This window comes from Ailuropoda melanoleuca, chromosome 4 (genome assembly GCF_002007445.2).
Source record: "Ailuropoda melanoleuca isolate Jingjing chromosome 4, ASM200744v2, whole genome shotgun sequence".
Classification (NCBI taxonomy): Eukaryota; Metazoa; Chordata; class Mammalia; order Carnivora; family Ursidae; genus Ailuropoda; species Ailuropoda melanoleuca.
Window position 1 is genome coordinate 108,071,193 of NC_048221.1, and position 14,951 is coordinate 108,086,143.

The following is a 14,951-nucleotide window of genomic DNA, read 5'->3' on the forward strand; positions in this document are numbered from 1 at the left end:
CCCTTAAAGTCAAATGCAGCTGATCTGTTGCAATTATTTTTGCCTTAAAAGAAGAAAGAACACATGCTTCTCTCTGTCTTGCAAGGCTGGTTGCTCAATCCTGCCTTGTGAACTGGATATACTTTCCTAACGTGCACACCATACCATTTTGGGATTAAACCAACTTGAGAGGAACATCTAAAATTCTATATTATGCTAAGTGGAACAAGCCAGTCACAAGAGGGTAAGTGCTGCGTGATCCCACTTTTATGAGGTAATGAGAGAAGTCAACTTCATAGAGACAGAAAGGGGGATGGTGGTAGCCAGGGGCAAGTGGGGGCAGGGGAGACGGGAAGTTGTCTGATGCATATGGAGTTTCAGTTTTGCAAGATGGAAAAAGTTCTGTAGGTGGATGGCGGGGGTTGCACAACAGTGTGAATGAACTCAAGGCCGCTGAACTGTGCTCTTTAAAAATGGTTAGGATGGTACATTCTATGTTATGTGCATTTTACCAAAATTAAAAACAAAGAAAAACAAACATAATGCCAGGCATGCCTTAGGGAATTTGCTTTAACAGAAAGTTTTGACCGAAATCACATGTGCGTCCATCTCGTACAGGGTCCAGACATCCTATGGGCTGTATACACATTAATCTTCCTATTAAAGGAAATTTAAAAAAAGTAAAAAAAAAAAGTTTTACAGAACTGCAAAATGTCTGCTACCTTTGTCCTCACCTATTACCTTTGCTAAGACAACGAGATGGGTGGAACAGAAAGGGTAGGGGGCGGGGTGTGCGGGCAAACTCTGCGTGCACCGCCCCACCCCAATCAAGGACCAACATGGATGAGCCTGGGCCGCAGAGGCCAGAGACATTCTTTCAATCTTTGATAAATAGCATAGATGCAATTCTTATACAAGTGGTTCTAATTAAGTCAAAGAAGAGCACAGCCAAGGCCAGAGAGGAAACAGATTCCAGGCCTAGCCCCTTTTACAAGGCCCCCTAAACCTTCCACTGGTAAATGGGGACAATGGAAGGAGCCTTCACACGGACCAGGTTCAGATACAGTAATGCAAGGGGCAGGACCAGTGCTGAAGGTGGCTCGGCACCCAGACTTGGCTCTGTACTGGGTTCAGCTCCCGTGACTACTCTAACTTCTAACTTCAGGTGTCTGGGTTTTCAGGGGATGACATGTGAATCTACCTCCGAGTCACACTGATTTCCTCTTCCTGTTTTCCTGATGGAATGCAGGAATGACTGTGATGTCCTTCGACACACAGTGAGTATTACATAAGTATTGGCCATTATTATAGACACAAAAAGCTTTGGAAAGCAGAAGGCACCAGCCCATGTGACTTGCTGGTTACTAGGGTTCCTTTTTGTCACTGAAATGAAAACTTCAGCCCTCCAGTTCTGGTTAAAAAGTCTTGCTACATGCTTATAATCTAATTTATGTTTTAATGCCCAGGAGACAAGGAATTTAAATTTTAGGAAGAACCCAAGGAGTAAATTTTACTCCTTGATCCAAAATAATATTGAATGTATACAGGAGGTAAATGAGGAAGCAATGTTAAAGACATTAACAAATGAAGCACCAAATAATCTCTCTCCGAATGAATCATGAAGACAACGGTGGGTAAAATGCCAAATAACCACGGTCTATTTTATGGGTGCTCAGTGGGACACCTGAAGAATAAAACACAATCCTGCATCCCCAGGCCCTGGAAATGCACTTCCTGGGAAAGGGCATGAGGGTAAATGCTATCATGTTCTGTCACTGCAGCCTGGTCAATGCGTGGTGATGAAACAGTCCAGCACAACCTTCTCTCTTTCAAGCTATCTGACTTTGACAAGTCACATCTCAGAGCCTAGTTTCTTTAGGGAGATAGACATTTGCAGACTCTGGAGTGCCCTAATTAGCATCTGTCTTTACTTTTGTCAATGCTGTCATTCATTCTCCTCCACACTGCCACCAAAGTGAACTTTCTAGAATGTGATCTGCTTTTGTTCCTCATTTGCTTANTGTTCCCTCTCTGACTGGCTGTCTCTATCTCTGTCAAATAAATTTAAAAAAAAAAAATTCATTAAAAAAAAAAAAAAAGACTCTTACTGGTGTCCTCCTACTTATAGGATAAAAGCAGATTCTTTGTGACGACTTATAAGGCCCTTTCTGACCTGGCTGCAGGCTCTCTTCCCAGCTTGCTTGGAGGTTCCAACTTGGGATCACTGCTCTTCATACGCCCTTGACCCATACGGATCTGTCCTCCCTCTGGGAAATGTACCTTCCAGGCAGCCCACAACTTCCTGAGGACTAGGCAACCATCCCCAAGTGAGGAAGTGATCCCACCGAGCTGGCCAGATCTGCCAGACCAATCCCTGGGGTCAGAGGCCGCCACCAGATCAGCCTTGTCTCGGAAATTCATGCTTTACTTTGGAGTTATTCATTCTCCTAGATGAGAGTGAGGGGGAATGGGGGGAAGAGAGAGAGAGAAATAGAGAATGAGACAGAGAGGGAGAGAGAGAGAACGAGACAGAGAGGGGGGTGTGGTGTAAATGATAAACAACTCCGTCTCGACTATAAAGAATATACCATGTAGATACGACGAGCTCCTGACAGTCACTTTCCCTCTGTGACCACACGGTGTTCTCGATGGTCTTCTGACTCATCAGTGACTGAGATCACAACACATGAACCCCCTCACTGGCCTTACAGAGCACCAGTTACTGAAGCAACTGCCGACACCCACCGGAGGTGTTCTATCAGTGATAACTCACACTTCATGGTCTTCACGGCCACTTTCTGAGAGGTCCCATCTTGCTGCTTAAGATTTCCTTCCATCACAGACCCAAACTCTCCTGTGAAGTAAGACAACATCTGTACAGATTGTGCAGAATCCCCCTGGCCACAGAAGCGCTACAGTTCCCCAGCTGCTGTTTTTATGTGGCCTGAGAGTGACCCGTCTGCAGCAGCCGGGCAGGGCCTGCTGGGGCCACCCACGCTCGCAAACCAGGGGACACAGGCCATGCACTAGCCTCCTGCTTGTCACAAGCTTGCTTGGCTCAGGATCAGCTCGGCCCATCATTTTATTAAGCATTAAAACTGACCCAAGACACTTACAGAACACAGAAAATGTTATTGACATTTATAAAGTAGAAATTCTTAATACCATTATCAGTCATCCTAACATCAGTTTGACAAATTAAATATGTATTTTCACTTTTGCTCCTATTTAACTAATTAGAAAAGTGCCCAAAACAATAAACTTAAGAACTAGACATATGTAGAGGATATAGGAAACCAATCAATGAATTGCATGCTTTCCAATGAAGGAAGGGAATTAATATTTTTCAAGGGCCTACTCTCTGTGCAAGGCGAAAACCACTATTTACTTTTTCATTTTAATAAATTATAAAATAGAACTATTTGCATTGTAACAAAGTCACAAAATGGCATTTTACACAATAAATACACATATAAAAATACTGTAAACTGCTTACCTTCTTACCTCACATTTTAAAAGAAATAAACTGCTTACCTTCCCCCAGGATTTTTCCGAGAATTAATAGATTCCTGTCAATCACAACATCTTCCAGTTTATTTTGTAGTTCCTCACTGACTCCCAAGCTACGCACTGTAAAGAGGGACAGAGTATATGTAAGAGTTGTCAGTGTGCTCCCTTTCATTTGAATAGAATTAACATGATACATACAGTGTTATCAAAGAGTTAAACATTTTCTTTATTTTGTACCCATGTTCTCCCCACAAAAAGCCTATAATAAAATATCGCTCTTAACTCTACTATGATTAAAGTGAGTAAAATGAATTCTTCAGGGCAAGATTAATTGTGAAGGATTATAAAAATCAGAGCCATATTTCTCTTCCCACTATGCAGTAGCAGTGGCCAGCAATCGGATTCCTGTGGGGGGGGGGGTTGCCCTTGATTTAAAGGAGTAAGGAAGATAGTCAGTAGGAACTTTCTGGTGGAGTATTTGCTATTTTATCCCTAACTATACTATACAAAAGAGCCATCGGCTTACCTCCCCTGTCCTATGCCAGGAAGGAGGCCCAGTAACCACAGGAAACATTGAGAGAACAAGCTACCGTTCTACCTATGGGATATGGAACCTCATTATAATGACATAAAAAGTGCTAACTTGAGTACTTGTGGGAAAGTCCGAAAATAAGATATTCTATAATAAGGTATCAATATGCAGCATTGACAATAAGTGTTACCAATAAGAGGAATTAACCCATTCAATAACTCTTTGGCAAATGATTCAGTTTGTGCCATAGTTAAGAAAAGTAAAAATAAATAAATAAATAAATAAATAAATAATCAAAAACATTCTACCTTGAATGAGTTTTTGTTTCATAGCACCCTGTTTTCTATCATCCTTATATTTGTTTTATTGTTGTTGTTTTTGTTTTTGGCAAGCATCCAGAAGCTTGAATTTGATAATATTTGCACATACTTTCTACACTCTTTCTTAATTGTTCAAGAATACAGCTGTCCGTTTATTCTCACTCTTCAAACTGGAAGGCTCCCCTCCGATTCAGCAAAACTCAAACCACGATTGTTATAAAGTACGTTTGCAAATTGTTCTCTGAATTGGTTGCCATAGGAAAGCGGGAAATAAGCTCAGAGATTATGTCAATTGCTTTGCTGCTTTCTTTAAATCCCTGACCTCTAACCACATCTTCTATCACTGTGGTGAGTTCCTGTCTGTGGTGGTAGGAGACTTTAACCCCGGCCACTTCACCTCAGGGCGCACTTGAAAGTTCCAGTAAACCAGCCAATAGCGGAGCACACAGCAACGCCAGACTAGCTACTTGCTGGTTTCTGGTTTCTGAAGACTTTTGCATGTCAAAAATATCCATTATTCGACTCCTTTGGCTTTTGTTAGAAATCTATTGATCAATTCTTGTTCTTTCTTTGCTCTCAATTACTTTAACTTTCGCCAGAAAAGGGAAATGGAAGTTAACTTACAGGTGAGTTCGATGGCTCGCCGACAGAAGGACTTCTTTGCAATATAATTGACGACTAATTCCGAATCCTCCTCTGTGAAGGCATTCCTGGGTGAAGAAAAATAAAGACATCCCATACTCATAAAAAAAGGGCCTGCTGGGACAGGGGCCGATTCCACAAGATGCCACTAGGCCGCTGCCTGTTCAAATGCCTCTTTTAGGACAAAGACATTTCCCACCGGGAGAAGTATGTTTCTTTCCGTAGCTCTGTTTCAGGCCTGCTTGGCAAAGTCAAAACAACTCTATCCAAGCACCATCAAGAACACAGAACAGCTGAGAAGCTCCCCATGGCCAAAGCTGTAAGAGTCTGAGCAACAAAATAAAGCAGTATTGGATTATAATCCAGAGTGTAAAATGAATACCCACGAGTCCACACTGATTTGTTTATGACTGAATACATAAATGAGGTGTTGAGACAAACCTATGCAGAAGAATTCCAAATATTTTATGTAGATACTCTGCCTGTCATGGGTGGGGGAAGTGTAACTCCTCATCTGGGTAAGTGTGGGCTGTGCAGGTTGACTTACTTCCAGACAGTACAGTAAGGAAAGGGAGAAAAATAACCGTGTCCCATTTAAGTGACAGAATTAATGTTAGAACCCAGGCATCATGTCTTCTAGACCAGTGCCTTCCTCTCCATATGCCAGGCTCCCTGCCACCACAGGGCCTTTGCATGTGCTGCTCTTTCTCGCTGTGATGCTCTTCGCTTTGTCTTTCACCTAGTTAACACCTGCTCTTTCTTCAGATTTTAGTTCAGGGATCTGCAGGGAGGCCTTTCCTGACTTTCTTAACGCAGTCAAATTCTCCCATTATACACTCTGACATATCTCTTTATACAGGATTTAACACAGTTGCTGTTTTATATTTACTTGTGTGATTACTGCTTGATTCTCCATTAACTATGAACACCCACGAGGGCAGGAGCAGTGTCTGCTTTTGTTCACTCTTGTATCCCAGGTTATCACTGAGAAGGCCTTTAATACATATTCCTGAGTTACTCTTATATCTTCTGCAGAGGTTCTCTGCACCTGTTTCACAATGAGCCTACAAACCACTCCTACACTCTGGGATGCATTTCAGTCAACTACGTATTCAGGATTTAGATCCGATCTTGTCATTTATTTAAAGTAGTCATTCTTAGGGGTGCCTGGGTGGCTCAATCAGTTAAGGTCTACCTTTGGCTCAGGTTCATGACCTCAGGGTCCTGGGATCAAACCCTGATCAATGGGGAGTCTGCTTCTCCCTCTCCCTCTGCCCCTCCCACCCCACTTGTGCCCCCTTTCTCTCAAATAAACAAATAAATAAATAAATAAATAAAACCTTTAAAAAAACTTAAGTTGTTCTTAGAATTTACATACTAAGATATAATAATTATAAGGATAGAATTAGTAAGTACTGAAGGTACCCGACCCTTAGGACTAGGATGGACACAAAGGACAGTCGAGCCTCCACTCTCAAGCCCCCTCTCATGCCAATGGAAAGTTTTGGAGTGGAATGTTCTAGGAGCATTCCTAAGATGTAGCAACAAACAAAGGTTGCCCAGCTCCCTCCAAAACAGAGTCACTCACCTTCCCTCACTCTGTCCCATTCCAGGCTGTCAATAACCTGCCTCTTACAGAATACTTCCTCCGCCCCATGAGTGATAAACTGGATTTCACAGAAACCCAAACTCACTACAGAGGTGCTGGAGTAGAAAACTGAGTCAGAAACAAATTTGCACACATAGCTTTCTTTTCATAGGTTGCCTCAACACACCTGCCCATCTTTGTTGATAATTTAACTACTGTTATAAAAGTCAGATGTACAGAAAATCAGAACAAGAGCCTCTTTTACACTTGAATGTGAAAACATAATGTTTTTCTCTATTAGAAAAATCACTGGTCATTACAGAAAGTATATAAAATACAGCAAAAAAAGAAAACACAGAATCATCCACACTTACACCACCCAGAATTGCTAATGCTTTGGTGAATTTCCTTCTGGTCTTTTTATCTATACATACATTTTATTTGTTTCTTAAAAATAATTAGGATTATTTTTAAGACTTCTAACAAAAATCCTCATTTTACAGCAACCAAGTTTGGATACTGAAGGCTTACTGATGCTCTTCTCTGTACATGAGCCCCTTTCAAGGCCGGATTCCCCTGTTGGCTGCCTCTGTGGCACGGGCCCAAGCAAGGAGGCTGCCTGCCCCCAGGATGTACATAAGACAGGACCCCCAGCTAGGTTCAGGGAGGAGCTGAGCCAGCCAGAGAGGCATCATCGGCTGGCAGAACAAGCACGTGATACCACTGGGCAAAACATTTTAAACTGGGGACACTTACCCAAACTTTGTCTCCTGGATTCGTTTTCTGATGATCAGAGAAATATATAAAATCGACCCAATCAAAACAAATCCACAAAAGCAACCAAGGATGATGAGCACAGGATCCGTGTTGCCAGGTGCTGGGGTGGACGAGGGGGCAAAATCTACCCAACCTAGTAAAATACCAATAGAATCAGTTGGAAACATCTCTTTGGGATCCAAAATATGTAAGAAACATTGGCTTGTAAAAGGGAAAGAAGATAGTCAAAAGTTCTAGAACTTAGTCCTTTTGTATTTTGTGATCTACATATGCAGGCAGTCCTCACTCTGATGGGGCAAGCTAAGACCATGCACAGTGAGCTTAATAATTAACAGGCGACTCTCTTCACGTCAGTTATGAACGTACAAGGAATGGAAAAAAAATGGCAAAACTCCTATTTATCTGGCATACTGTGATTTAAAACACTAGATATATTGAGAATTAAAAGACTGCATTTCTCCGTAAAAAAGCTTATCAAGAGTAGTTTGAATAGTACCTGTCTTCTTCTTCTGGTCACATAACTTATGATATGGCAAGAATATATTTTCTGTGCCCTGGAGAATTTTCATCCTCCCTTCTGGGTTTGGATTCGTTCTCCACATTTTACCCTTTGTGCTTTCAAAGCTGAGAACTATCTCTGCGTGTTCCTTTATATGAAGATTTTTGCTCGAGTCACTTCCTCAGGGCCGTTTTTCTCCTTTTGGTGCGGCCACTACGCTCATGTCATGAAGTCACCTTCGCCTCTTTCCCTGGCCGCGGACCTAGTCGCTCACATGGCAGCCCTGTCTGCATTCCCACAGTCAGCTGTGTCTTCCATACTCCACATTCAATTCCAAGTTCATTTCAACACTTATGTGCTTCCTTTCTTTGCTGCACTTCATCTTTGCTCACCGACTCCCTCTTTCAAGGACTTACTTTTATCAAGTGTCATGTGGGTGTGTCCCTGGGAGATAAGGAGGCAACATGCATGGCTATAGGTCTTCCTAGATGCATATGATTTGAATCATGGAAGTGCAGCGTCCAACCACCGAGAGCCTTTGAGACAAGTGACAAGACTGGTCACGATCTTGCACATCTGTCATTTCCGTAGTGGTTTGCGGACTGGACAGTTGGCAGTGAAGTGTATGCTTCATGCAATTACTCACAGATACTACATGATGGTAACTCAAGTTCAGACCATGTCATTGGGTTATTTAACCCAACTGTGGTAGCTGAAATGTATGCATGTTGGAGTTGTGCAAAGCAAGGACTGTCGGAAGAGCACAGCTTTGTAAAATGGTGGAGAGTTTCCCATGTATGCAGATGAAAGCTCTGTCTTCTTAAACTCTGATTTTTTTTAACCTATGCCCTTAGAATCAGAATCTCATTGTCTCTGAATTTCTACCAGGTAGACACACCTTGCTCGCCATCACCAGTTACTAATGTTCCCTAGTTATAGTGCCCACGGGCTGCAGGAACTGTGATGTGGCTCCCTTTTAGCATGTTTGAGGGTCACTAGAACCCACAGACAGGAACTCAGTGGTCCACTCACAAGTCCTGTCTGCTACAGGTACAAAGACCCTGTCTGACAAGAACTTGTAAATACAAAAAAAATCACACTGATAGAGATACCTGTGCGTGGAGTGTCTGACAAGCAGGTACAGCATGTGGGGCCATGTGGGGCATCACAGGGGCAGCTTGCCAAAGGATACTCCAACAACATGCAGAAGACGGCACAAAGGGCTGAGCATTTAGCTCAGGGAGCCCCGTGCCGTGAAAGGACAGCTTCCGCAGGTAACACTCCGTGTTCTGTACCGATCAGTCATGAAGCACTTCAGCAAGGCTTGAGTGAGTAATAACACGGCAAGCCATACTGCTTAAAACACAGAAAACAAACACTACCCATACAAACAGTGCCCATTATAGAGAGTTAAGATTAGCCATACTGTCTCTCCAACGTTCCGTCATGTATACATCATTGAAATGCAATTCAACAGGTCAAGTCAAACTGGTATTCCTAAAGGGCTCATGTTCCTCGTAACTCAGTGCTACCATCAACAGTAATGGTAGTGGGAAGGCTCACAGGTATCAGTGGTCTGTGAAGTGTGTTAGATCTTTATATGATAAAACTATCTTCATCATTGCCAAGATTTCCTTCGGGCTTCGTTTCATTCTTAACCCAGATATCCATCCCACAGGTCACTCTTGCCATCTATGCATTGCCGGGACTGACATTCTATCAGCCGATAAGGAACCTGGCTCTCACCGTGTGCAGGGATGAACATTTTCACTGGGTCACTGAAAGGCCCGACTCCCCCCCTGGTGATGGCGGCAATCCTCACTGTGCACGTGGCATTGTGGACTTGAACAGAAATCTGAGCACGGCTGCCATTCTGGCCAACTTCTTCAGACAGTTCTTTCTGGGGACAGAAAAGGAAGGAAAGGGAATGAAATACTGAGGCGCCAGGGGCGCGTCATCTGCTTGCCCATAGTTCCCTTCTGAGGGAAGTCGTCCCACCCACATCCCACGGAGCAGTGGCTGTGTTTCCACCGCAGGCCTTCCTCACTCAGGCCACAGCTAACAGAACCAAAAGGGGGGCAGGGACACAGAATGGGGCGGCAGCAGCCTCAGGGCCTGGGCCAACCAAGGCTATGAGGGCATGGCACTTAGAATGGTCAGCGAAGAAACCTCTGGAAGAGAGGAGCACGTAGCAGAGGTAGCCGGATGGCAAGAGCAAGGCTGGCTCCTTGAGACCCCCGCCCTCAGAACCACCACAGCATAATGCCCAAGAGCCACACTGTACCTTGACATTGACCGCCTGCCAACTTCCCTTGAGCCAGCATGAATGGGCTCCTGTTTCTTGCAATTATAAGAGTTTTGGCTAAAATCTGCATTGAGGAGGGCACGGACATTGTTTTTTTTTCCTCCAGTGTGATACATGCACAATGTTCTCAATTTTCCAAAAATCTGGTTTCACTTTTACTTATTTTGTTTTATAACCACTGCCACGCAACACGTGCCATGAAAACATAAGGAGAAAATGATCTTTGAAAAAAAAATAAATAACCAGACCTGAGTCCTTATATAACACTTTCCCCTTTGTTTCTAAACCTCGACGATGCTGTCTTCTGGCGTAAGAAACTAATTTTATGTTGGGGGCTGGCTTTTCAAATGGGAACTGGAGGGCTAGTGAGGGCTGAAACAAGGCCCCAGGAACCTGTCTTTAATCTCTGCATTTCGGAGATGTGATTTCACAGAGAGAAAGAGAAATGTCATACCATGTGGGTGGGGCACAGATACCACGGATCACAGCAAGCAGGGGCCTGGTTTGGGTGGCAACTTTATTCCCTGGTCACCCTGTCTCATGCTGATCACTTCTAACTGTGGTACAGGGTGGGGCCAGCTCAGCCCTTAGAGAGAGGGCAGTTCCAACATTCATGACCAAGGGGGCTACCTGGGTCAGCCACCCAGAGACTTTCTAAATCTAGACAAGAGGTGTCCATCAGGACTCAGAAATAACCCCAGACAAGGGATGAAAGGGGAAAATAGGGCTTTAACATTTTTTGGTTTTTCTACGCCCCCAGATTTCGTGCCAAGGAGATTTGTCATTGATTTTTTTATTAATTAAGAAAACAAAATAATGCTTAACAATTTTTTGGTATAATCAGGCAATATTTTTTTTTTTTTTTTAAAGAAATAGAGCATTTTATTTATGGCAAACCCAGTTTTGATGATGAGTTTGTTGGCATTCTCTATTTAACTGGGGGGGGGTCCAAACCCACACAGTCATGGAGCCCAGTAAACTGTGAACTTCACAGTTTACTACCTAACAGCTTCTGAAAGTGCAAAAGATGTCATGCCTGACGAGGGGCACTGGGCCTACTTCCAGCTGCGTGCTTTTCCATCTGCCAGGACTCAAATTTATCATTTGTGAGAATGATCTCAAAAATAGAGGACATGCATAACTGTGAAAGAATTAAATCCCTAGAAGAGAAATCCTAAAACAAGATTATCCTTTTGGAAATAAACATGATAGTAGTTGATAATATCTATTCACTTAGGGCCTATATCACTCACTATGAAAACCCAGAGAGGGAACTTTGAAATTTCCACCTTCTGTTCCTTAAGTGCATTAACAATGGTGATCATCATGGTTGCTGCTGTCATCATTCTGAATCCTGAAGTATGGAAATGACGGCAGCCACCGCTTACAGGTAATATGTTTTGGAAACACATAAAGAATTTTCCCATTTTAGGGGTGGAGCTATAATAAATGCTGAAATAGTGATTAGAAAGATGAAGGATAAATATTTTAGTAGAGGTGTAACAATTTTCTCTAAGAATATCCTTAAATGATAGTTTAAAAATGATCCCTGTTTTTATTTATTTTTATTTTTTTTGAGAGAGCGAGAGTGCACGAGAGAGCGTGTGCACACATGTATACTCGAGTGGGACTGGGGAGGGGAGGAGCAGAGGGAGAGAATCTCAAGCAGGCTCCACACTCAGCATGAAGCCCAACACGGGGCTGGATCTCACAAACCTGAGCTGAAATCAAGAGTCAGACGCTTAACAGACTGAGCCATCCAGGCGCCCGTTTTTAAAAATGGATATAATTTACCCATATTCTTTTGATGCCAAATATGTAAAGAGAGGTGCGACCCTATCCATATCCCCAAGTATTTATTTTAATTTTGATTTTGAAATCTGACAAATCCATTTAAAGTCAGACACATGTAGGAGCCACCCCTGTGGGGATTATCTCTTTCACTGTCAGGGTGCAGAGTGCAGAAGTTGTGGTCATTTCCCTCATATGAGGGGATCCGGTCCTGGGCCATGGGCTAACTGCATATTTCTCATTCCGTGAGCTTTCATCTTTACCAACAGAGGCCCATAGCCTTGAGGTCTTAAAATCTAAGAGCCTTTTCAGGTAATAATCAGATTTATAATATGACATCTGATTACACCTTTATCTCCACAGAAAACACGTGGACCGTGCCTGTTGGGGAAGGAACAGCATATCTTTGGAGACACAGTTTCTTTTTTTTCTTGTGAGACACTAGAATCAGTCATGGCTACTGAATGGTATTTGTTTCCAGTAATCCAATAGAGACTTTAATATCTCCCAACTCTGTAAGAATCTACAGCCCTGTAATTCATAATTGTAATTTAGAATAAGGCCCATCATGGGCATCTAGGTGGCTCAGTCGGTTAAGCATCTGCCTTTAGCTCAGGTCATGATCCCCATGTCCTGGAGATCAAGCCCCACATCAGGCTCCCTGCTTAGCAGGGAGCCTGCTTCTCCCTCGCCCTCCGCCTTCAGCTCCTTCTGTTTGTGCTCTGTCTAATAAATAAAATCTTAAAAAAAAAAAAAAAGAATAAGGCCCATCTTATTGCCTTAGAGAACAGTAACATTCAATGGGGGAAGTACCACCAGATAAAAGTTACTGTCCTGCTAACAGATGTCCATGCAAAATTTGGATCTTACTCTCCAAACATGCCCTGTTCCTACTTCTTTTTGCTAAGATGCCACGGAGTGGAGTTTGAGCAAGAGATACTGTATTATGAAGAAAGCCAAGGGCATCTGGGAAGAAGTAGTGGGCTCTGAAAAGCACTGGCTTTGGAGTCAGTCCAGCCCGGGTTCTTACCCCATTGCTGCCAATTCGAAGCTCTGTGACTCTGGGTACATTACTCAACATCTCTGAGCTTCAGTTTCCTCAAACGAACATTGAAAGTAATCATCTTTCTCACAGTTTTTTGTAAGGGTTCAATGAATTCCTACATGTAAATAGTTAGCACACAGTCTGGCACACTGTAAGTAATCAATGGTGGTTATTATTATTCCTGTATCACCTATAAGGTGCTATATGTGGATCATCTTTCCCTATAAATAGAAGGTCCTCTTACAGAAGTGACCTTGCAGTATCTTTCAAGTCTTGGTACATCAGAGAAAATAATCAAAGCTGTCTAGGTCCCCAAACCAAGAAGTTTATTTGACTGATTCATGGAATTTACCTCCATTGTAGGTTTCTCATTCAGGCCAAATGTACCATCCTTGATGGGTTTCATAAGTGTTCCAGACCCCTGGCTGACCTATCCCACAACAACCTCACCTATTCCTCATACCTTCACATGATACCAGCTCAAATGCTCCACCCTCCTTTGACAGTGAGTCCCCAAACCAAGAAGTTTATTTGACTGATTCATGGAATTTACCTCCATTGTAGGTTTCTCATTCAGGCCAAATGTACCATCCTTGATGGGTTTCATAAGTGTTCCAGACCCCTGGCTGACCTATCCCACAACAACCTCACCTATTCCTCATACCTTCACATGATACCAGCTCAAATGCTCCACCCTCCTTTGACAGTGAGTCCCCAAACCAAGAAGTTTATTTGACTGATTCATGGAATTTACCTCCATTGTAGGTTTCTCATTCAGGCCAAATGTACCATCCTTGATGGGTTTCATAAGTGTTCCAGACCCCTGGCTGACCTATCCCACAACAACCTCACCTATTCCTCATACCTTCACATGATACCAGCTCAAATGCTCCACCCTCCTTTGACAGTGAGTCCCCAAACCAAGAAGTTTATTTGACTGATTCATGGAATTTACCTCCATTGTAGGTTTCTCATTCAGGCCAAATGTACCATCCTTGATGGGTTTCATAAGTGTTCCAGACCCCTGGCTGACCTATCCCACAACAACCTCACCTATTCCTCATACCTTCACATGATACCAGCTCAAATGCTCCACCCTCCTTTGACAGTGAGTGACAGGGAGCAATGGGGAAAGGAAGAGGCAGTGGGCACATGCCAGAATCCAGGCGTGCACCCTGTCAGGAGGCAGTGGTCTAGGCCTAAGGAAGGAATCCTTGAATGCACTGTGGCTTTTCTAGGCCTTTAAAGAAGTTACTTCTACGTGTCCTGTTGTCTCTAGGCCCCTAATAATCTGCTACGAAACTTCCTTCTGATCTAACATCTCTACCCTTCCCAAATACAATTAGAGCCAGCATTAGAGTCACAATCCCATTATAATGAGCTTTGTAAGAGTAACACATATAAAAATGAGCCTCTGTTTACCATATGGGCAATTCTGGGTCAAAATTAAACAGACTTATTTACCATAAAACATCAAAGAGCCTTGAACTTGCCAGTATACACTATGGATCTTCCAGAAAGCGGTATAAACTATGCAATATTTTATAAACTTATTGGCTCGTTGAATTCTTTTCTCATGGAAGGTCTACTGACAATTATGGCAATGGATGGGAAATACTAGTCCACACTCCTCAAAAGGCTTTCCCATCAAAGAGAGAAACTCTCCAGCTGGTAGGGATGTCAGCCAGATCCGTGCAACAAGCCCAGTATCATAAATGCCTAGAAAACAAGTTCAAGGTCCTCTGCTCAGATGGTACAAAGATGAGTGAAACAGGGCCCCAACTTCAAAGAGAATAGATTGAACTTGCTCCTGACTTTCGGATTTTGAGCTTGGATTTGGAATGCAAGGGATATAAAGAAAAATGGAACAAAAAAAAGTCAGTATCTTCATCAAGATATAGTAACTGTGTGTACAGTAAATATCAGGAGTTTCTTAGTCTGAAAGTGACACAACAGGTGGGGA

At 42.9% G+C, this 14,951-nt stretch overlaps 1 protein-coding gene across 2 annotated transcripts in view; it reads right to left on the reverse strand.

Moving 5' to 3' along the window:
- MERTK (MER proto-oncogene, tyrosine kinase) overlaps positions 1–14,951 on the reverse strand; it is a 110,161-nt gene that overhangs the window by 21,530 nt on the left and 73,680 nt on the right. For both annotated transcript variants that reach the window (XM_011231159.3, XM_034659531.1), the window contains exons 9-13: positions 9,594–9,747; positions 7,328–7,481; positions 4,966–5,051; positions 3,514–3,609; positions 2,753–2,833 (exon numbers count right to left, since the gene is read on the reverse strand). In XM_011231159.3, coding sequence (XP_011229461.3) covers positions 2,753–2,833; positions 3,514–3,609; positions 4,966–5,051; positions 7,328–7,481; positions 9,594–9,747 — 571 coding nt within the window. The remainder of the gene's footprint in view (positions 1–2,752; positions 2,834–3,513; positions 3,610–4,965; positions 5,052–7,327; positions 7,482–9,593; positions 9,748–14,951) is intronic.